This window comes from Pagrus pagrus (assembly GCF_965226575.1).
Source record: "Pagrus pagrus genome assembly, chromosome: 6".
Classification (NCBI taxonomy): Eukaryota; Metazoa; Chordata; class Actinopteri; order Spariformes; family Sparidae; genus Pagrus; species Pagrus pagrus.
In genome coordinates, this window is record NC_140190.1 from 2,251,742 (window position 1) to 2,273,611 (window position 21,870).

The 21,870-nt window shown below is 40.8% G+C and overlaps 1 protein-coding gene across 1 annotated transcript; it reads right to left on the bottom strand.

Annotated features, from left to right (window-relative positions):
- Positions 1–10,229: 10,229 nt before the first annotated feature.
- Positions 10,230–17,636, bottom strand: gorab (golgin, rab6-interacting). The gene is made up of 5 exons (XM_084354303.1): positions 17,441–17,636; positions 16,968–17,298; positions 16,308–16,409; positions 16,061–16,201; positions 10,230–12,412 (listed from the first exon to the last, which is right to left on the bottom strand). The coding sequence occupies exons 1-5, from the start codon at positions 17,493–17,495 to the stop codon at positions 11,950–11,952; spliced, it is 1,092 nt and encodes a 363-aa protein (XP_084210429.1). The 5' UTR covers positions 17,496–17,636; the 3' UTR covers positions 10,230–11,949.
- Between the last annotated feature and the right edge of the window lie 4,234 nt (positions 17,637–21,870).

A 21,870-nucleotide genomic window follows, 5' to 3' on the forward strand; every position in this document is an offset into this window, starting at 1 on the left:
CCAGATGCGCAAAGCTCCGTGTGTGCGCAAAGCTTGCTCAGCGGCAGCTAGGCGCGAGGAGGCAGGACGAGTCTCTCTCTCTCTCTCTCTCTCTCTCTCTCTCCCTCTCTCTCTCTCTAATTACGTGGCAGTGCCTTTATGTTGTCTCTGACGTTTCACAGGCCCCCACCACGAGCTGTCCCTCCCCCTCCTCACCCCCTTCAGCAGAAACACACCATCAGCACCATCGACACCCTGCCTCGGCCTAATGAGTGTGTGTGTGTGTGTGTGTGTGTGTGTGTGTGTGTGTGCAGGCTGTTATCGCTGCCTGTGTGTTGATAAAGCCACTCTGACTGTCCTGCGGTCTGCCACCAATTAAACCCAACCATAACCCGTGCCAGTCAGTCTGTCCACAGTTGTGCCCACAGGAGCGCAGAGTGACTTCTCTCACAGAACCCACATATAAAGAAGTTCTGGCCCAAATGTCTCTCGGATAGGAACCTCATCTGAAAATGTAGCTTCTCAACGTATCTTGATAAAGTTGCGTACTCAATGTTGAGGTACTTGCAGTTTAGCCTTTGGTTGGGCAAGATAGAATTAAAGGATCAGTTCACCCCAAAAATGTAAATCCAGTCATCACCTCCTCCCTGCCATGCGGATGGAAAGTCAGGTGAAGGTTCGTAGTCCACAAAACAAGCAACTGAAGTGGCTGGAGACGGTTTGAAAACGTAAAAAAACAACAAGAAAACAACCAAACTCCATAAAAACTTTGCCGAATCAGCTGTTAGCACTTCCTGTTTGCAGTGTGCTCATGTATGTACGGACAACTATCACTGGGTCACTTTGAAACTCAAGAAAACTTAAAAACATGATTTTTCTAAGGCAAGTTCTGCACATGTAAGGAGTCTCTTTTTTTTAGGATTTCTAAGTAGATTTATGGAGTCATCAAGGAAGTCAGGTGAAGTCTCGTAGTCCACAGAACATTTCTGGAGCATTCTGCTAAACTGAATCGCAGTCGAGCTCATGCACCCAGACGCGCTAACGCCTTTAGCTCGACCGCATATCAAGGATGTAAATAACGTCTTTTTCAGATCAGTGTGGGATCTCAGGGCTTCTGGAGACTTGGATTACACTGGGCGAGCGTTACAGAGCTGTTTCATTTGGTCATTTTTTCCGTTTTAAATCAAGTCTCCAGCTGCTTCAGTTGTTTAGCAGAATGCTGCGACTCTGTTTTACTGTAAAGCTCCAGAAATGTTTTGCGGACTACGAGACTTCACCTGACTTTATATCAGCGTAATGACTGAATTCTCATTTTTAGGTGAATTGTTCCTTTAAAGACTTTCCAGTTCAATCAGCCACTTTACTGCTCAGGTGAGTGATTCTCAGGTAGTTTACTGAGTCTGAGTTTAAAGTTGATTTTTATGCTTTCAGCGAACGACAGCACATTTCTAACATAGCTGAGGGGTCACACCATATTTGTTCAGGTTTTTGTGACATTCTGCACATTATTACATCTACAGTCACTGAAAATGGTTGAGAAGACACGAATCTCAGAGGGAAAAGCCCTGTTTGGTTGATCGGCTCATTCTAACAGGCTGTAACTTGTGACGAGGGGTCAGAAGAAGACATTATTTAAAGGGGTCAGCCACAAAAAAGCAGCAGAGATGTGTGCAGAAAGAGTCGAAAGTGTCCCAGTAAAGTACTTCTAGACTGATACTAAGTTACTTCCCACCAGTGAACTGTAGGTTAGTGGGGTTGCAGAGGTGGTGGGGGTGAAGGGGTGAAGGAATGGAGGGAGCTGGATGGTGGAGGTGATGTTGGGGGGGTCGGGGGGGTTCATGTGCTCAGATGGCAGGAGTCGACTCTGGGCTCCGAGCTGCCATAGACATCCCGTAGCTTCCAGCCCCCTGATCTGGGAAAAGAACACTTGATGCCATCAAAGGGACGCGGATTGAATCCAGATGTGCCTCTCTCGTTCTTTCCATGTATTTAATGAAGGCACAGGGATAGAGTAGACTTTTTCATCATTAGTTTTCCCTCCAGATTCTCTTTTCCTGCCTACAAGTCCATTCCGGTGCCAGCTAGGGCAAAAAAAAAAAAAAAATGTAAAAAAAAAAGAGAGAGCAAAGAAAAAAAGGCCTCCCCGTGTCTCAGACTCACAGTCTTCTCCTCCAGGGCCCCGACTCTTTGTTCAGAGCTCGATGTGAAAGTGGCCTGTTTGCTCCGCCTGCTCCAGTTTGTCTGTGGCGAATGGAAACGTCCAAACATCTCTGAAGGGGAAAATGCCATCGAGCAGGGCCGCAGGACGAGTCTGCAGAGGAGGCCGAGACCGACTCTGCAGCTAAAGGATCTGCATCAGGATGACGACATTAATGTGGAAGCACGTTTCTGCCAAAGAATAAAATTATGTAAAGCCTTGATTTTAAAAAAAGTCATAATTATGGGTGAAAGTCAAAATTATGAAATAAAAAGTCAAAATTGTGAAATAAAAAGTCATATTTACAATAGAAAAAGTCATATTTAGGAGCTAAAATGCCAAAACTTTGAGTAAAAAGTCATATCTATGGAAATAACATTTAAATTATGAGGTAAAAAATCATAATTATAAGGTAAAAGTATAATTATGGGATTAAGTCTCATATTGTTGACTTTTATCTCCTAATTATGAGTTACCATGGTAATAATCTTTTCATCAAACTCAGTTTTTCTTTTTTAACTGGCAGAAATGAGCTTCCACACATTAACATCCAGTTAATTTAGAAAGTAATTTGTACATTGTTTTCAAAAAAGGCATTTTTATATCAAGTAAAAGTCATTGAGTTCATGTTTAATTAATTAAATAAAGCCTCAAATATTTGCTACAAACATTTGAGGCTTTATTTAATTAATTAAACGTGAACTCATAATTTTAAGGGCTCATAACGGCGACGACCATCGAGTCAAGTCAGTTTATTTAACAACGATAAATGTTGATCGAAGTGTCACAGAGTACAGAGAGGTGACGACTGCGATCAGACACAAACACAAACGTGATCATGGAGATCAATGAGCTTAACAATCACTAATGACAGCAGAGGTCATTGAACACAACACACACTTTAAAAGACAGTGTCAGAGGTTACAACACAACGTGAGGAATTCAAACAGCATGTATCATTATTTTATTGTGTTTACATGATGAAAAGAACCAGATTTAACCATCTGAGGCCAGAAATGTCACTGTCACACAGAGTCTCTGATAATCTGCTGTTTTATCTTTAAGGATTAAACAGTGATGTGAGTGTTTCATCAGTTACAGGCTGACAGGCAGCTTCTGGGCTCGGATTTAGCTTCGATAAAGTCTGACACATAAATCTGGACGACTCGCTCTGATTCTGTATTAAACTGCACAAACCAGAAACAGGACGGATCATAAATTAATGCAGAGCTCCACTGAATTGGTTGGAAATGGGACTTAATCACAGACTCATGAAACTCCACACTTTAACTCACGTCAGGACTGAGAGCTCTGAGCAGGATAATTAGGTTTCTGCGCTGGTTTTGGACTGTGGGTGGTAACTGAACATGAACCCACAGAAACCTGCCGACCCTCTGAGTGTAAATCTTAATGAGGAGAAGTCAGCGGACAGGTGAGCGTGTGTGATCTGTCTCTATGCAGCATGTTGGAATAAGATTTTTAAATTAAAGGAGGTGAAAACATGACGCTAAGCTTTTAATCAAAGAATAAAGCAACAACCGAAGACTTGAACCAGGAGGAACTTAAGTCAGAGCAGATGACAGATGGAGCTACTTTTCAGATTCAGACTTTACATTTAACGTAAGATCAAATCATGAAATATCATCAAGTCCTTTATGGTGTAAATATATAATAAAATATACATTTAAGCTACTGGATCGAAGATATCGTCTGGAGATCAGGACCGTCGTGATATCTGTCGGGAAAAAATAATGTATTCATCCAACTCATCTCTAACTTTGTTTAATGTGTTTTGTCTCTTGCGAAACAAATGAATCGCAAATAAATTACATTCAGTGAACAAAAAGAACAATTACACTTCGAAATTCAAACCCTGAATATCAATATTTACAATATTAACGAGGTCATAACAGACTGTTTTCCATTAGTGAATAAACAAGCTGCTCTCAGAGGAGAAGAAGGTCCCAGAACACTGTTGGAAGCTAGAAAGGTGGCAGGGTCCGCCACATATAAACAAAGTAAAACAGTATGAATTGTGTTGTCCTTTAAGTTCAGTTTGTTTATTCAGTTTATTCAGTCATGAAAACAAAGAGAGTTTGATTATTTAGTTTGTTAATCAGTCAGCGGAGATCTTTCTCCTCTCATTAACATTCCTCTACAGACTGCTCCTTTAACTTTGTTTAATGTGTTTTGTCTGTTTTTCCAACAAATGAATTACACTTAAAATGCAGTTTAAGTGCAGGGAGGAGGAGAGTCACTGTAACTGGACACAAGTGCACACAAAGAACAAAAAATTAATAAATAGTGAACCAGATGTCCCGATAAACAAAAGATCCACGAGGCCGAACATCTGGATCATCCACACAGAGTATTATTAAAGTAAAAGTACTTTGTGTTATAATAGTTAAGTGGCTTATTCTTACATAAACTACTGTATGTGGTGATGAGTAGTTTAATCCACAACATTCATCATATTTAATTAAATTCTCATGTTTTTCAAAGTAATAACAGCAGTAATGAAAAAAAGTAGTGAAATACAAGTATAAAGTAAAGTTTAAGTACCTCATACTGCTCCTCATGAGTACAATACTGAGTAACCTAAATGTATTTAGTTAAGCTACATATGAAATGTGTTGTGCACGTTGAACACATGATGTCTGCAGTGACATGTTGAGTCTGTGGTGTTGTGACTGACTCCTCCAGCCTCTGACGGCCTCCTGTAATCAGCTCAGAGTGTGTGTGAGACGTCTGCAGCTCGGCAGCAGCAGCTTCTCGCTATAAGAGGAGAAAAATCCCGGTGCAGCCGCTGCAATCAGGCGAGAGCGCAGAGGGAGCAACATGAGGCTCCTGCACAGGATGTAAAGAGTCAACAAGGAGGCTATTCACTCCCAATTAGGGAAATAAAAGAGGACAGGGGCCACAGCGCTGCTCCAATCAGCACCAGGGGTCACTGGACAGCGGCGGCGGCGGCAGGGTGGCGGCCTGGGACCCTCATCATCGTCACCTTCATCATCATCACCCTCAGCCCCCGGGCCAGGACTGCACAGAGGACCTGAGCTGAACACATTAAGACCGAGATGGAGAATTTATGTAAATACATGCATGTTGACTGACAGGTCTGAAGTATCAACACCACCGTGTACAAATACTGCAGTAGAGAGTATAAGTATGCATTATTAAGTGAGGAGAGGTGCAGCTCATTTAGCCATTTCACTCAGAGCTGGGTTGTTAAAACGATCTCATAATCATAATCAAATATTTAAATATATTAAACTTTACCTGAAGGTTCGCTGGTGACTGTAGAGAACAGAAATACTCTGTACGTCACTATTGTACTTCAGTAAATGTACTTTTTTTTTTTTACTTTCCTCTACTGGTATAAAAAATATGTCTTAAAGATGCAATATGTAAGAATTTTAATTAAAAACATTAAAAAAATAAATAAAATCATCAACAGAAAGTGAAAAACACTTCTGACATTTTGACGTCTGTGTATTGTGTTAAGAAGATATATACTGAAGTTAGCATGCTAACCAGCTAGCCTCGACCCGTCCCGCTCTAACACCCGGACTCCCAGTTTGGACTGCTAGCTGCACGGCTAACTGAGCTAACAGCAGCAGTTAGCAGTAACTTCAGCAACATGCTGCTCCATATTTGTTTTGAGCATTAACTCGACAGGTGGTCAGTTCTTACATATTGCACCTTTATGATAACTCTGTTATTTAAAGATCAAATATTGATATCGTGTAAATACGACTTTTAATACTTAAAGTACATTTTTATGATTTTCTATATTTACTTTTTAGGCCGTTTACTTATTATTTATGTAGTTAATGATCTGAACACTAATGACACTTTGATCTGGAACATCACGTTTACCTTTAACCTTTAACCTTTAACCTTTGTTGTGTTGCTATAACGCTCCGTTTCCCTCTTTGGGATCAATCAAAACTAAATTATCTAAATATCTTCTTTACTAACAGGCCTGAAGCTGATTCTGATTCTGACAGAGACGTAGAATAATGAGGTGTTAACAAAAAATAAAGCAGCCTGTTCACCTTAAAAGGCCTGTTTAATTGTTAAATCACAGATGTAATGTAAACAGCACCAGCAAGATAAAGACTGCAGAGCTGGAAGCAGGCGACAATTACTCAGCACTAAAGTACGGAGGACTAATACTGCCAAATTACAATAATTAAATACACAAACTGATTTTTGATTTTGGGGCCGATATGCAGACATTTTTTTTTCTTTTTTTCTTCACAGAGAATAAAATAATTATAAATCATCCAAAGCATCTTTTTCTGCATCGTCATCTCCAAAGATACATAAATAAATAGATAAATAACGGTTATATCATATCAGGCAACATAATCACCGATACTGATTTATCTGTGAGAAGCAAATATCTGCTGATAATATCGGTCGCGCTCTAGTGAACGTCAATAAATGCTCCAAAAATAACACTGAAAAGGTGTTAAAGGTGCAGTCTGCAGTTTTAGGAGAAAGATCTTCACTGACCAAACTCTCTTTGTGCTCATGACTGAATAAACCGAAGAAACAAACCAACATTTGACTTCATCAAAAGCTGTTTGAATGACGAAAACCTCAGGGTGGCAGGTGGCAGGGTCCGCCACAGGTAAACAAAGTAAAACAGGATGAAATTGTGCTGTCCTTGAAGGCAGGGTCCGGTATTAGGGACAAGACAATTTCAATTTACTTTGTTTACATGTGGCGGACCCTGCCACCTTTCTAGCTTCAAACCGTGTTCTGGGAGAAGAAGAAGTTTGTATTATTACCTCATTAATATTGAGTTTGACTTTCTTCCCTTTAACGTTTTGAAGCTGTTTCCCTTCACTCTTATTAAAACTCAGATCTTCCAGCTGTTCTTGCAGAACAACAGGGTCACGTGCAGTTTTAGGTTGAGATGTGTGAGTGATGCTCTTCTGTCATCGAGCTGATGAGAAACGAGATGCTGACGCTCAAAAACTGCGATATTTTACGACGACGTGACTTCACTGTGGTGTAAAAGAGGAATATACATAATACCGCCCTGCCGGTAATTGTATGTAATTGTATTATATGAACTATGAGCGTCCCCTCTTTATGTTTTACGAGCGGTTCTGTTCCGTTTCTGTTGTTGCAGGCGGCTCACATGTTGTAACTGTAAACGGTCTGTGGTGTTCCGACATAAAACAGCAGATCTGCTCCTGATTAAAACAACACGGAGGGTTTACAGAGCGAGTGGCCGTGTGAAATTAATTCAGCCGCACTCATTCTCATTATTATAAACCACCAGAAACACCGCGGAACACGTCGTTTATTCCTGATGAGCAGGAGACATAAATCAGCCCGTTAGTTCACGACTGCTCCTGCTGCTGCTTCTTCTTCTCGGGTTTTCCTTCAGTTCATTATTCAGGTTATTGGTTGAATAATTTTAAGTGTTTTGAAATTAATCAGAATGTTTTATAGTTTTATTTTTATGTTTTAATTTGTTTTCCATCATCTACACTCACTTTCAGTCGAGCTGAGTTTATTTTCCATCATATTTTACGCAGGAAGCCAAATTCGATTAAAGTTTCTTTAAATATTTCGTTGAAAGAGTCAGTTTTTCTATTAATTGTCCAGATTTGTAAATGTGGAGTCTGGATGTCGGTTCTTCAGGGAAATTACATTAATTCGGCTGCAACAGTGAAGCATTAAATTAAAACAGAAAATGAGACTGTTAATTATCCAGCAGCTAAATTAAACTGGACGCGCGTTTTGATAATTGCCAAAGCAAATTAGGCCGAAAGTTCACTGTAAAAACATCAAATCTGAACCTGATTAGTTTCATTTTCTCTTTTTCTGTCTTCCACATTTGTACCGACAGTGAGTTCAGAGTTCAGTGGTGTGGAGGTGAAGTTCGGCTGGTCCAGATGGCGCAGATTTGGAGGAAAACTTGATTTTTGGGGCTTTTTGAGGGTTTTTTTCCTCTCTCGGCTCTTGGACTTCTCGGGTTTCAGGGTCTTTCTCGACCTGTCGAGGGACGCCAGCGCCACATAAATCACACTTTACTTTATAAACCCTCTGAAGTCCGGCCCAGCACACACACACACACACACACACACACACTAATGGAAATGTATTTCCAAATGTAGAAGCCGTTTGTGCAGTTTGAAGCCCGGTTGGATGCCTTAATCTCCGCAGCCTGAATCTTCTCATTTTTCTTTGTCATAATCCAAAACACATTTCTTTTCACAGGGACCCCCCCTGAGGAGTTCTCGTGACAATTATTATTATTCCCATTTTAAGCCGAAGCAGCGAGGAGGATCATGTGAACATGTGGAGGAGGATAAACACTCTCTCAGTCCAGTTTGTGCGATTATTAGTTGGCAAATTGAACTTTTCTACATCATGTTTTATTTTGAAAGATTTGGAGGAATAATGTTGCAAAAGAGAGAAACTTAATGTGATCGTGTCAGCGGAGGAAGAAGTTCTCAGATCCTTTATTGCAGTAAAAAATATACTCGAGTACTTGAGTACGAGTACAGAAATGCTCAAACTTTTTCTCCTTGAGAGCCAAAACTGAAAAGAAAAAGAAATAATTATTTTTTGTATCATGTTGTTCAGCTGACAGAAGGAAGGCCTTTAATCTACGGAAGCCCTGAGAGGTCAGTGAGAAAAACTACCTTCAGTGACCCATTTTCTAAATCTGATCTGAACTGTTTTCTCTCCGTCTTCACTTGTTGTGTGTGTTTTTTATAAAAACAGGTGAAATTTTTTTGCCATTATCAAAAAAATAAAAATTAAAGTTGCCTTCAGGGCTTCCGTATTTTTCATTTCCTCAGTTGAACTGACTTCACTCTGCCGTCGTGATCAGATTATGAAAAATAATTAACAATTAGGATTTCTACGTATTTAAAGGAGCATTTTTTATCTCTCGAAATTAAAGCATCAACTCAGATTACATTTTCTTTTCACTCGAAGCTTCTGCGGACCAAATAAAACCTCGCGGGCCGACTTTGGACCGCAGGCCCCACTTTGAGCGGCCTGGACTTAAAGTTTCAAAAGCAAATGTTTTAATTATGTTAAACAGCACCTCTAATATTGTTATATATCTATATTATTCGTTTTTTAATATTTATTTTTAAATATTTTAATGTTGTAGTTTACAGAGTGAAATCAGAGTCTATAACTGAGTCTTAAAACATCATTTTATTAAAACAAATGGAAAAATAAATCTGTCTGCAGAATATTTACATTTTTTAATTTGATCTTTTATCTAAATCAGCTTATTTAAAACTGTTTTATAGATAATTAAGTTTTTGTAGCATTAACAAGACAGAGTAAAGCAGGATGCAGCGCAACAATTATGACTTTTTAAAACCTTTTTAAAAAGAAAATACGTTTTTATGACTCAATTACAGAATAAATTGACTTTCTACAATTTATTTCTGCATCATTACATCGTATTTTAGAAATATCTGAACTGTAAAGTACAAAAAGTGGTTGATAAATGTAAAAATTACAACAGTTCAAGTATAAAGTAGCATCAAATAAAAACACTTGAGGATAAAAAGAGTAACTCTAAATTATAATTGACTAAATGTTCTTAATTAGCTTCCACTCGTGGATTTTGTTTCACAGTGAAGGTCACAGCTGAGGGGAAATGACATAATTGCACCTTTTTTATTTCAATGTCTTTCTAATTTGGTCAAATCTGATCTGACATCAGCTCCTCGGGACTTCAAACGTTGACCTTGGAGGTTCAGCGGGGACAGACGGGACGGTGGTCACTCTCCCACTCGAGCTTCTACCTCCCAACTAATTAAAAAAGCTGCTTTTACGGCCTCTGCTTCAGACGGCCAGATGTGACCGGAGCGCTGTAAAATCTCAAAGCGGTTTACAGAAACACTTACTGCACTTTAAAAAACGACTTGCAAAAAGCCGTGAGAGTCCCAGAAGTTGCTCCCCCGTGTAAATTCCTTCCAGGACCACAAGCTGCGGTCCTGCAGATAACTCATTATCAAAAAAAGTTACGACACCAGGACAAAAAAGACGAGAGGGGAAATGAGTTCCTTTAAAGTTTATTTTAGTAAAATATCATACTGCATACCTAAATATCACCTTTTTAAATATTTACCCATTTAAATAACTTCTCATATGCACCAGTCATTCGCTCCACATACAAAACCACAGAGTATACAGACTTTGGTCAGGCCCACAGATATAAAGTTTAACATTAGATTATCGTCATATATTATTTTCAACACATGTGCAGCGAGCGAAAAGCTGAAAGCATCCGTCCATACATTAACAGATATCATCTTACCATCAGGAGGCCCGCTGCTCCTCAGCCGCACCGACGAGACCTGAATTATCTCTGTGAAACACGAGCGCAGCGCCAGCTAACGTGTTCGTCTACAGCACGAGACAGGAGGGTTCACGTGTGGACGAACGCTGCGGAGCGTCTGCATCAAACAGAGACGTTCCAGGAAGTAAACAGGACCCATCTTTTGGTTGTCGCCGCAAAGAGGCAACAATCAGAAACAGTCAGCTTTTGAATTCGACCTTTGCGCAGAGAGATAATTCACATGGGATGTAAAACCACATGTTTGGAAGAAGAGCTTTTTGTTTGGAAGGGCACACATAAAGACAGCGATTGAGGATAATGGCTGAGAGATATTTTACTCGGCAGCTGAATATGATTGTGTCTGATCCTGCAGGTACACATGTACGGAGGGCTGGGTGTCCTTTAACTTTTTTCCAGTACCACTGCTGATGAAATACTCAAGTATGAGTATCATCAAAACAACTTTTTTACAGACGGATTTCTGCTGTGAATTCTTCTGTTCGTTTACCAAAAGAAGACAAAGTTCTAACGAAAGCGGCCGTACGAGAGCGTTGACTCAACAGCATTGTTACACTTTGACCTGAATCTGGAACTTTTCTTTTTTGACAGATCAGCTCTGTCTGCTGAAAATGTGTGTATACTACTAATCTGCAACAGAAAACACATTGTCAGGGACATGCAATAACTCCTAACAGCATAATCAGCGTAATAAAGAAATGTTATTCATAAACTAATCTGCAGAGTTGCAGGTAAAGCTGTAACCTTTCTCACCCTGATAACGATCTAATACCGGTGCTCTATGTTTGATTGGAGTGCTCTTGAAAATTTTATGGTTCAGTTTAGGCAACTCAAGGTTTTGGCTATAACGAGGTTAAAGCTGCTAGAAGGAACATTTATTTTTTTATTGATTCTGGCAGCTCCTGCGGACGAAAAGCAAAACAAAGTAGAATTTGTTTTATTTGTTTGTGTTTTTTCTCTCTGGCTGTGAAACGATTCACCCTCAGCACTTCATCGTAAAAGATAGTTGTAATTTTATGACTTCTCTGACCCAGATAAATCTGAATCAGACCCGGTGACAGAGAGAATATCTATAATAACTATTTAGAAGTAGCCATCTTCTCACTGATGGTCTTGTTTGCTTTAAGATAGTGGTCATGTATTTAACATCTAAAACCCCAACTGTGTCAACCATCACCTCCCTACGACATCTGGTACCAATAATCATCATCCTAAAACATTAAGATGTATTAAAACATAACATGACACTGACTCAGTTTGTACTGACGTGAACACCCAGCCCTGGACCTTACAGCATCAACATCTCATCTAGCTGACAGTGTTAGTGTACAACATTAGCGTTAGCATTTTATATTCATGTGTGATAATGTCCAGATATTTTACAGCTCAGCTGACAGATGATGACTGTGTTTTCTGAGCATCAGGAGGCCTCGGCGTCACTCTGAACACAGTTTTCTAGTGTTTTACAGTCTTGTTCAGTCGTTGCTGCGTCAGTTGTCGCTGCGTCAGTGGTCGGGTGGTGCTCCTGCTGGACGTCACCTCCTCTCTCCTCCTTCGCTGTCTCTTCCTCCATGGCTCTACAGTCTTTGGTTGATTGCACTGCTTCCTCCTGATTCTCCACTGAACCGTTTCTCTGCGTCTCCACACAGCTTCTCCTCTTCTTCTCCGCCTCCTCCTCCTCCACCTTCTGCCTCTCCAGCTCCTCCTCAGTGGCCTGAAGCTGCAGCTGCTGCATCAGCTCCTCCAGCTTCATGGCTTTACGCAGCTCGTTCTGCTGGATGATGGCGCAGAGGTGCTCCGTGAGCTGCTCCTTCACCTCCGTCTTCTTGTGCAGGTCCAGCTTGGCCGTCACGTACTCGGCCTCCGCCTTCTCGTAACGCTTTCTGAGAAAATACGTGAGGAAGAAAATGTGAAGAGAAACTAAACAACAGGCCTGAAGAACTTCTCATTTTTACTGAACATCTCGCCTACAGACTGTGACAGGAGGAGTGTTTCTTTTCATTTGAACATTTGCTGCAACAAATCAAAGTACTCCTGTCTGCATTCCTGTCCTGCTGATAAGATCTACTATGACCAAATATGCTCAGTGCTCAATCATGCAGATTCCTCTTTTAACACCTGCTTCCTGTCAAAGCTTAATGTGAAGACAGAAATAAATTAAAAATTCAGCTGAGAGGAATAATCCAGCAAATGTATTTAAGATTAAAGAGTCTCGCTGGTATAAAGACCAAAACACTAGTTGGAATATTAGAAATTAAATCCACTGAGGAAGAGTGTCGGGTGTTGCACTGCGTCAGTTAAGTGATTAGTCCATCAACATTAATCAAGAACTATTTTGATAATTATTGTTTGAATAATTTATCAACCAAAAATGCTAATTAGGTTTTTAAAATCCGAGCATTTTCTGATTGTTGAACTGAATATCCTATCCTTATCCTTGCTTTGGTTCTCAGAACTTGCAGTAAGTATTGTCTTCACAATTAACTGGAATAATTATCTGCAGATTAGTTGGTATTGGAATATATGTTAGCTGCAGCCTTAGTTGGGTTTTAAACTTATTTAGTATTGACTGTCTGTAGCACCAAGTGTTGAAAACTCAGGGATTGAAAGCTGGCAGCGAATGGCTGATCAGAAGCAGACTCTTGTTTAGAGCTGCAACAATCGGTCGACTAATCAATGAGATGATTAACAGAAAAATAATCGCCAACTGTGTTGATGTTAGATTAATGGTTTAATTCTCTGGGTTATATTTAATTATTAAAATATGTCATTTTATAGACCAACCAATAAATGAGATAATGTAGAAAATTATTGTTGGATTAATTGAAAATAATCATTAGTTGCAGCTCTAATCCTGAGAACCTCTTTTGCTAATTGTAAAACCGGTGTTTTTGTTGTTGTAGAAAAATTACTTTATATTTCTTGGAAAAAAAAAAAAAAAACATTTAGCAGCTGTTTGAACACACTGTTTACACTGATTTCACCATTTACACTCAATTTATGAAAGAAGAAACAGTTTATTGAAGCTAAACGTGTCAAATTTTACAAATACACTGAACAGTAACCAGTATAGGCTACTTCTTTGTCCCCGTGGAGAAAGACTCCAGACTCCCTTAAAAAATGTCCCGATTTAGTGAGTTGACTCACTCAACTTGAAGTGAGATCTGATCAGACACATGCTAATGTTGCTGTGAAGTTACGGTCTGAGAGCTGAACACTTGTGATTGGATCACTCGGGTCGGATGTTAAGTCCAGGTCTATACCGGTTCATCATTTTGGCAGAAGCACTGAATACTTTCGAGCCCGGCCCTGCTGAGGACACACACGGGTCCTCCCACATCGTCTGAATGCAGAAACTTTGTATTAATTGTGAGAAACAGAACATCACACACTGTTTGGAAACAGATGATGTCAAACAGGGTTTCATGTTGTACCTCAGAGAAATCTCAACAATTCATTAAATCAACATAATCAGAGGAGATTCCAGTGCAGCGGGTGTGTGAAGGTCGGGTCCTCTTCCCGTTATACAAACATCTGTAATGAGGAGCATTCATGACGTGGAGCTAATCTCACTACACAGCAGGCTGCTGAGAAAAATCACAGCTACAAGCACAAGGTCAAACACAGCTGGACTGCATCAGTGCGGGTAAAACATGTATTGTGTATTAAAGATTTTACAGTCTTTATACCTTCTGTGGCTGCTGAGAATTTAACGCTGCACTGATTAACAACATGATTCAAGAGGTTTTTTTCACACTTATATTTATCAAGTTTTTTTCCAGGGCTTCATTAGTCTGCGCATGTCGAACATCTGAGCAGGACCGCGTCTGCTAAACTGGTTCAAAGAGTTTGAGAACACATGAATACTGGAAACAAGCTGCAGGGGGCAGTGAGAGCATTTACAGTCGGTGTACAGTTCATTACCTGCTCACTTTTATTACAAGTGACCACAGTTTACTGCAGGACTGCGACTGAATCTGAAGTTTATTTATTCAGATCAAACCGTTTGTCTCTGATGAATACTCAAATGATTTTCTAAAACCCTGAGAGCTCCTTGGCTCAAATGTACAAACATATTGATGACCCAGCAATGACCGAACTCATCTGTCTCTGAGCGTACTCCAAGACAAGACACTCTGCCCAGAATTACTCTCAAAGGCCGAGCCGTGCTGCCTTTAAATGAGAGGCACCATGAATTCCTGATTAGTGAGAAAAGCGATGTGTGAGAGCAGTCTTGGTTACTGTTGTTCAGCAGGGCTGCAACTTAGTTGAATTTTAATTTTAATTAACCAACTGATTGTTTTTCACGATGAATCATTTAGTCTTTCATGTCAAGAAATGGTGAAAAATGCTCATCACAATTTCTCAGAGCCCAAAGTGACGTCTTCAAATGGTTTCTTTTGTTCAACCAACAGTCCAGAACCCAAAGACTCGTCATTTACTGTCAGAATGATAAAAAAAGCTGCAAAATCCTCAAATTTAAGAAGCTGGAACCAGTAAATTAATTTTCCTTTGCTGGACTGACTGATTAATCGACTGGTTGTTGCAGCTCTCTTGTTCAGCCTTCTGTGGAATTAAGCCCCTGTTACCTGCTAATGGACTCTATGGTCAAACTCAGCGGAAAACCAACTAATGTCTGAACCTCGGGTATTTCTACATATGTTGACATTAACTCAGTTAAAAGAGCTGCTTCCTCAGTCGGAGTGAGTTCAAATCCCACTGCGACAGGTTGTTAACTTTGCTGACTTTGGGCTGTCCCAGACGAGACTTCACAGTTGACTTCACAGAAGCGAGATGATTGGTTTTAGTTGTGAGTCACCTCCACCAACTGCTCATTCAGAGTTTTGTAGACCACAGACAGCCTGCGCCAAACTTCTGATAGTGTCAGAAAACTTGGAACCGAATCCTCACAATGTGTCTGCTGCTATGACAAACAGCTACAAACTAACAAATCGAAACACGAGAATACAATGGCCGATGCTACATTCAAGACCACTGACGGCAATAAAGGTATAGGTAAAGGACTGTGGTCTGGGTCTGGACTCAGATGCTGGCCTATCCAGACTCAGACCGGTAACTGATAAATTATTGAGAATTCTCACATTTTAAAAGAGATTTCCGATTTTAAAACAGAGCAGCAGTTCTTGCATCTACAGCACCAGCAGCTGAGGAAACTCGCAGACTAATCGCATGCATGCTAAACAGTGTGACAGCAACTCTGTGTCTTCTTTGTGACTCGAATCAGAGGGATACACACAGATGAGAGACAAGTCAAGAGACGACAGTACACAGCAAAAACTGACCTTTAAGTTTAGAATGGACAGACTCAAGATCAAAACCAGTATGTCTCGAATCCGACACCATGATGATTATTAAAATCGGCAACTTGAAGCACCAGTTCTACCTTTTTTCTGGTGTCTGGCTGTTCTGTCAGTTTCGTCTTGGATCTATAATGCTCTCTACTGACAACAATTCAACAGGCGTTTCTGCCACAATTTGTTGCCCCACATTTCCTCGTGTTGTCTCTGTACCTGGCAGCGGAGTATTCCCAGCTCGATTGCTCTATCCTTCCTCTCAGGATGCCGATATCATTGGACACCATGTCATCGAGGGCCTGGAGCTCCTTCTGGATCCTCTTCAGCTTCACAGCCTCTGCCTGAGTCTGTTTAGACCTGTGGACGGTAACAAACAAAGTACATTTAATCTTACTGCCTCAATTTTGGCCTTCTTGTCATGATAACATTCTGCTCAACACAGAACGAAGACAGCCATACTTACTTCTCAGCGATAGTTTTTGTCAGCAGAGCTTTCTTGCGCCTATTCCTCTCTTCGATTATCTTTTGCTCCTGCTGCAGGTGCTCCAGACGCGTCTTCTCCCGTCTGTAAATTAGGCAGAATTAAAAAGACAAAACAATCACAAAAAGGAGTTTTGGGTTTTTGTATGTATTTCAGAATATCACAGAACTTTGGGCAAAACTCAGCAGGTAACAGTCACCTGAAATTGGTTTAGATGTAAAAAACTCAACCCTTCCTTTAACATCAGCCTTCCTCTCACACATGTGGTTTGCTGTCTCAGTAACATCTCATTGTCTTTCTTTATCATCTGTCTTCATCTTGTCTCCAAGGCCAGCGATAACCCCGTCTTGGGATCTCATAGATGTCTACAGTCTGGCCAAAACAATTTAATGTTTGTCTGGAGCAAAATCAAAGTTTAAATCCAACATTTGTACAGACTGCACTATCTACTGCCGCCAAAGGGTGCTGAGCTTAAACATTAAGGCTCTAGCAGGAGCAAAGTGAAAGGGAGAGCAACATAAACATAAAGACAACAGATGTTATTAGTCTAAACATTAGGAAACAATAGAGGTCGTATATATTGCACATAATATTTGCTGTACAATCAAACTCAGTAGAGTACAGTATAAAAGACATACTAACAGTTCCACCTCTTGTTTCTCCAGCTCTTTAACAGCCGGGGTTTCCTCCTCTGAACCCGGCTGATGGTTTTCAGCCGACTTCACCTCGCTTGGTTTCTGCTGCAGCTCCTGTTTGACAGCCGGAGCTCCTGTAGGGGCCATGGGTTGAGACACAGCCTCTTCCGTCGGCGGCGGTGTGCTGAGTTGTTGCTCCAGGAGGAGGCCAGGTGCCGGGGCTCCGGTGGTCTTCTGAGCGGCCAGCTGGAGGGCCCTCTCCCGTTGTAGCTGCTGCCGACTCCGGTTGGCTGGAGCCGGTTTCCGACCGCGGGCTGCCGCAGCGGGCATCGCTGAGTCTGAAAATACACGCAGTCTTAATTACTGCCAAAGGTTTTCAGATAAAATTAGTTAGCCTAAATGTTAAAGAGGATTAAAATGTCAACAGGGAAGCTGAAGCAAAGTCAAATGCTAACTTCTCCGGCTAACGTTAGCAGTTACCTTTCTGCTGAATCTTCCGTAATTCCGCATCAGAAAAACCGGCCCAGCCGCTCATTTTACAACGGAACACCTAAAACACCACAAACAAGACGGCAAAACGATGCATATATGAAATATTGTAATTAATGATATAAAATCCTCATTCTAAAGTTCCTAAATTCAGAAAAACTCTATGAAGCTCTGAACGCCACCGCCATCTTTGTTTATCACTGCCACGTTAAGGACCCCAAAAAGACCGGTGACGTGGAAGTTGCAGATATCGCCTGTACAAAAAAACAACTAACATTAAATCTAAGTAAGATAACACAATGTGTAGTCTCCCATCGTGATCTACATTTTTAAGAACTTAAAAACATCGTACTTTTTAATGTATCTTTGCAATTAATTATTATTTTGTAGGTAATTATATAAAAGGCATATATAAGGTGTGCTACATCCGCGTTCCATAAATCCTTTTGGAAAGTTTCATTGAAGGATTTGGTTTTGTGGCTTCATGGTTCAGATTAAATTTGACATTATTGTTTTGTGGTTTTTCATCAGATAAAATAAAAAAATATTAATTTGTTCACAGCCCACACTCTGTGTAATCACAATAGCACTTTAACTCTTATTAATATATAACTCTTTATTTCAATAATTTCCTTTGGTTAATGCCAAAAAAAAAAAGTTATTCAGGGTGTTAATCTCATTTTCCGCCATTTTCCGCCAATTTCTTAACCTCTAACTGGTCCAGATTGTTTCTTGTAGAGAGGCTGCCTGTGGGTCAGAGGTTAATTGAAGAAGTGCTTCATGTGAAAGCAGCCTGACATTTAAGTGGACAACTTGATCTATCTATCTATCTATCTATCTATCTATCTATCTATCTATCTTTTTTTACCACTGAGTTTAATGTGACTCAGTAACATGTACAGCGGTCTGCTGCAGCCTGGGCCGTGTCCCCAATCTAATTTCACTGAGTTTGAGACCCCTGTTCAAACATGTAAGACACATGTTTAGTTTGTGTTCAGACCAGCAGAACATCAGCGCCTTGCTTCAGTTACAGAATAAAAGATTGAATACGATCCAGGAAGGCTGGTTTGAGGAACAGATCAATGAGTTTGAAGTCAAAACACAGCACAGAGGTTTATAATACTGTAGGATTTTACAACTCTACAGATTTAATCATACAGTGTTATTGTCAGTCTTGCCCTCAGAACAGGTTCCAACTTTTATCACTCGGTGGGGTCACGCTTTAAAATGATATTGGACTTTTGAATTGTGAATATCTCCTATTAACTCATACAAATTGACAGCAGGCGTATAATGTCTGGTGAGTCAGTCGTGCATGTGGAGGTGGTCGACAGACAGGTATGAGGACAGAAGGCATTTGTAGGAAAGAGCTGCGTCTGTATGATTTGTTTTTTATTGCTTTCTTTACCACTGTCCACATACTGCCCTCATTCAGCTCCATATTCCATCACTACTTTCATGTATGCATGACTTTGTACAGCCTCCTTATTTCCTTCAGTAATTGGTCAAGGTACAGACATAAAGCGTGTCTTTTTAACCTTGGCAGTGCTCGGGAGTCGGAGCGATGCAAAAACAATGACCTCTGCTTGGCAACTAATAAAAACTGGCCTCCACATCTTTTTTGCATCTGGGGGCCAATTATGTGCGAGTTAAAAGGCGAAACACCTCAGGAGGGCATAAATCGCCGGCAGAGTGGAGACAGGGCCAGGCATGGAGGCCAGATGGCAGAGAGACAACCACTTTGGGTTCAGAGTGTGTTTTTGCTGCCGCGGCGTCGGGCCGAGGATGGGACAGCCTTGGATCCCTGATTAGTGAGCGCCAGAGGGGAGCACATGGCTCATTACTGGGATGACCTACAGAGGCACATCGGGGTTAGAGGTGGGGGAAGTGTATAAATCCCCTGTAGGAATGGGTGGTACTGATAGAGGAGGAGGTTACCATGATGACTGCACTCAGTTCAGAAGTTCAACATGTCGGATCTGTCGTCCACGTGTCGAGACGCGTCTTCCAAGAAGCAGAGAAAGTTCTTCCACTCTTTAACACAGCAAGTGGACGTCAGTCTGAAGTTAATTTATACATGACTAGTTAAACAAAATGTATTTTCTGGGTGGGAACCAGGATGATGAATTGTGTAAAACCTTCACATATTAACTTGACTACATGTTGCGTAACTTTATTGTTCATACTGTGTCTCTAATCAACCCGTCAACACAAAACTGGTGTCAGTCATTGTCTATGAGAAAGTAAATAATATCCAATATGCAAAGACAGTCGGAGCAACTTAAACTACAGGAGCTTTAAGGGAAAATGGATTAAAGGGGTTACCTCCCTTAACGCAAGCCGCTAATGTTAGCACTTCCTGCTAAATAGTTTAGGCTACTTACCTTCAGCAGTAACCTAGTGCAACTTCCAAGACCAAGGAACGTATTATTAGCTAACAACACTTTTTTCGTGCATGCAACAACATCAGCGTTAAGGCCAACGTTAGCAGGGTCCTATTGGACTCAGGGAACTTTACAGTAAATATACATTTAAAGACATGAATGAACACGCTTCAGTCAACTAATGAGGTTTTTCCTTTAACACGATTCCTCGGATGATAATCATACTCTAAAAAAAGTACATTATCTGTAGTGGATATTCGTTTTAACCGAGTACTTGCTCAACAGAAATAACAGAAAGAACCGGAGTTCCTGATGAGTTCTGAGTTCAGTCGGAGGCTGAGCTGAACACATACAGACAGGTGCACTCCAACACACATAGACGATGCATTGCTAACTTACAGCTAACATCGCTACAGTTGGTACATCGGCTGTTTTGGGTGAATAAACACAGACGATGTGAAAAAAGAGATGAGGCAAACGTTTCACTTTGCCTTCCTTCTGAATGCACCTCAGTCATTTAACATGACACATTAAAATAAGTCAGCCAACAAGTTAAAGTGTATTAGCTTGCTAGCTACAGCTGATGAATCTGCCTGTGACGGCTGTTAGTTCAGCTGCAAAACTGACAATTGCTTAATAAAGAATGAGAAGCTGCTTTTGTCTCCTAGGAGTTATTGATAAGTGAACGATATCATTGTAAAACCGTTATTAACTGCTTACACGCAGCTCTATAATGGGCAGCTTGGCATAGCAATAGACTGAATCACCATGACGTTGAGCAAATAATGACTTCCTGGCAGACAACTAGCAGTCGATTTGCATTGCTGATGTGTGAAATCAGCAAACTTTGTTTATTTCTGTTCATTTCTGTCAATTTCCGCCATAACTGTAACACATAAAGATATATCGACATGGGTTAGTTGCTGGTTGATCATCTAACACGCGTAGTAAGTGTGCACATCACCTTTGCCCTCCCTGCCATCCATAAAGACACAGAGCCCGTGGTGCTCAATCAAACAGGAAGTGCTGTGAAAAATAAACAGCCGATCCGAGCAGACGTGTATCAGAGACTCGGAGCCTGAATCAAATTGAGGCTGATTAGAGGTCAGGAGGTGGCTCTGAGCCGAAGCTGGAGGAACTTCTAATTGCTGTTTAAAAATCTGCAGCCCGGTCCACGCTGACCCCTCGGCCTCCTCCCCTCGTCCCGGTCACCGCGCCTCCTCTCCCCCTCGGCTGCTGTTCTGAATTTGTCCTTTAATTTCCATCCCTGACCTCTCGTCCCGCCATCTGCAGCCAGTTTGCAGCGCTAAACAGCGGCCTGACATCATGCACGCTGTTTCCCTTTATCTCTCATTCACTTCACCCCTCGGCGTGTCTCTCTCTCAGCCTTCCTGTGCATTTCTCTGCCCTCCCTGTTTTCTTTCTGTTGCTTCTTTGATTCAGTCATCTGGCTCATCGTCTGCCTCTCAGCGGTTCTGTTCTCTCCTCGTAACCTCTCGTCAGGATTTGTTTTGGTGTTTTAATCTCTTGAATGTTCCCTTCACACTTTAGAAATAATTGAACTGTGTCTTTACGCAGCATTAAAATGAGTTGAAGTTTTAATGCAGCACTATACCATCAAAAGGAAAAATATTGTATGAAATATCAATGTGTAACCCTGTTAAAAATCCTTACTCATAAAATAAATAATGAATAGTTTATGGTTTAAAAAAGTTCATATTTGTTTGAAAATGTTATTAAAAGTGTATTAAAAATGTAAAAGGAATATTTCATGAAGGTTAAAATAGTGTGATAAGAGTAAGGTGTGAGAGATTAGATTAAAACGACACAAATGTGCATGGTTAAATATTTTATTTTATTTTGAAGGAGCTCATAGGGAGAGAGGAAGTACTGATTGGGAAGAAGTGTGATCCTGGTCATTGATTGGTTAAGGTGTGATTGACAGGTGTAGACCGGAAGTGAGTGAAGGTGGAGGAGAGACGTGACGAAGCACAAGAGACGCATGGCCGCGAGGGTCAAGTGCTACAGAGGCAACAG

Bases quoted from the DNA above. Each gene is read 5' to 3' on its own strand.
- gorab (XM_084354303.1), bottom strand. From the start codon at position 17,495: ATGAGCGGCTGGGCCGGTTTTTCTGATGCGGAATTACGGAAGATTCAG. The intron at 16,410-16,967 runs GTTAGTATGTCT...CCTAATTTACAG, and splicing joins GAGAAACAAGAGGTGGAACT to ACGGGAGAAGACGCGTCTGG. The intron at 16,202-16,307 runs GTAAGTATGGCT...TACCGTCCACAG, and splicing joins ACAAAAACTATCGCTGAGAA to GTCTAAACAGACTCAGGCAG.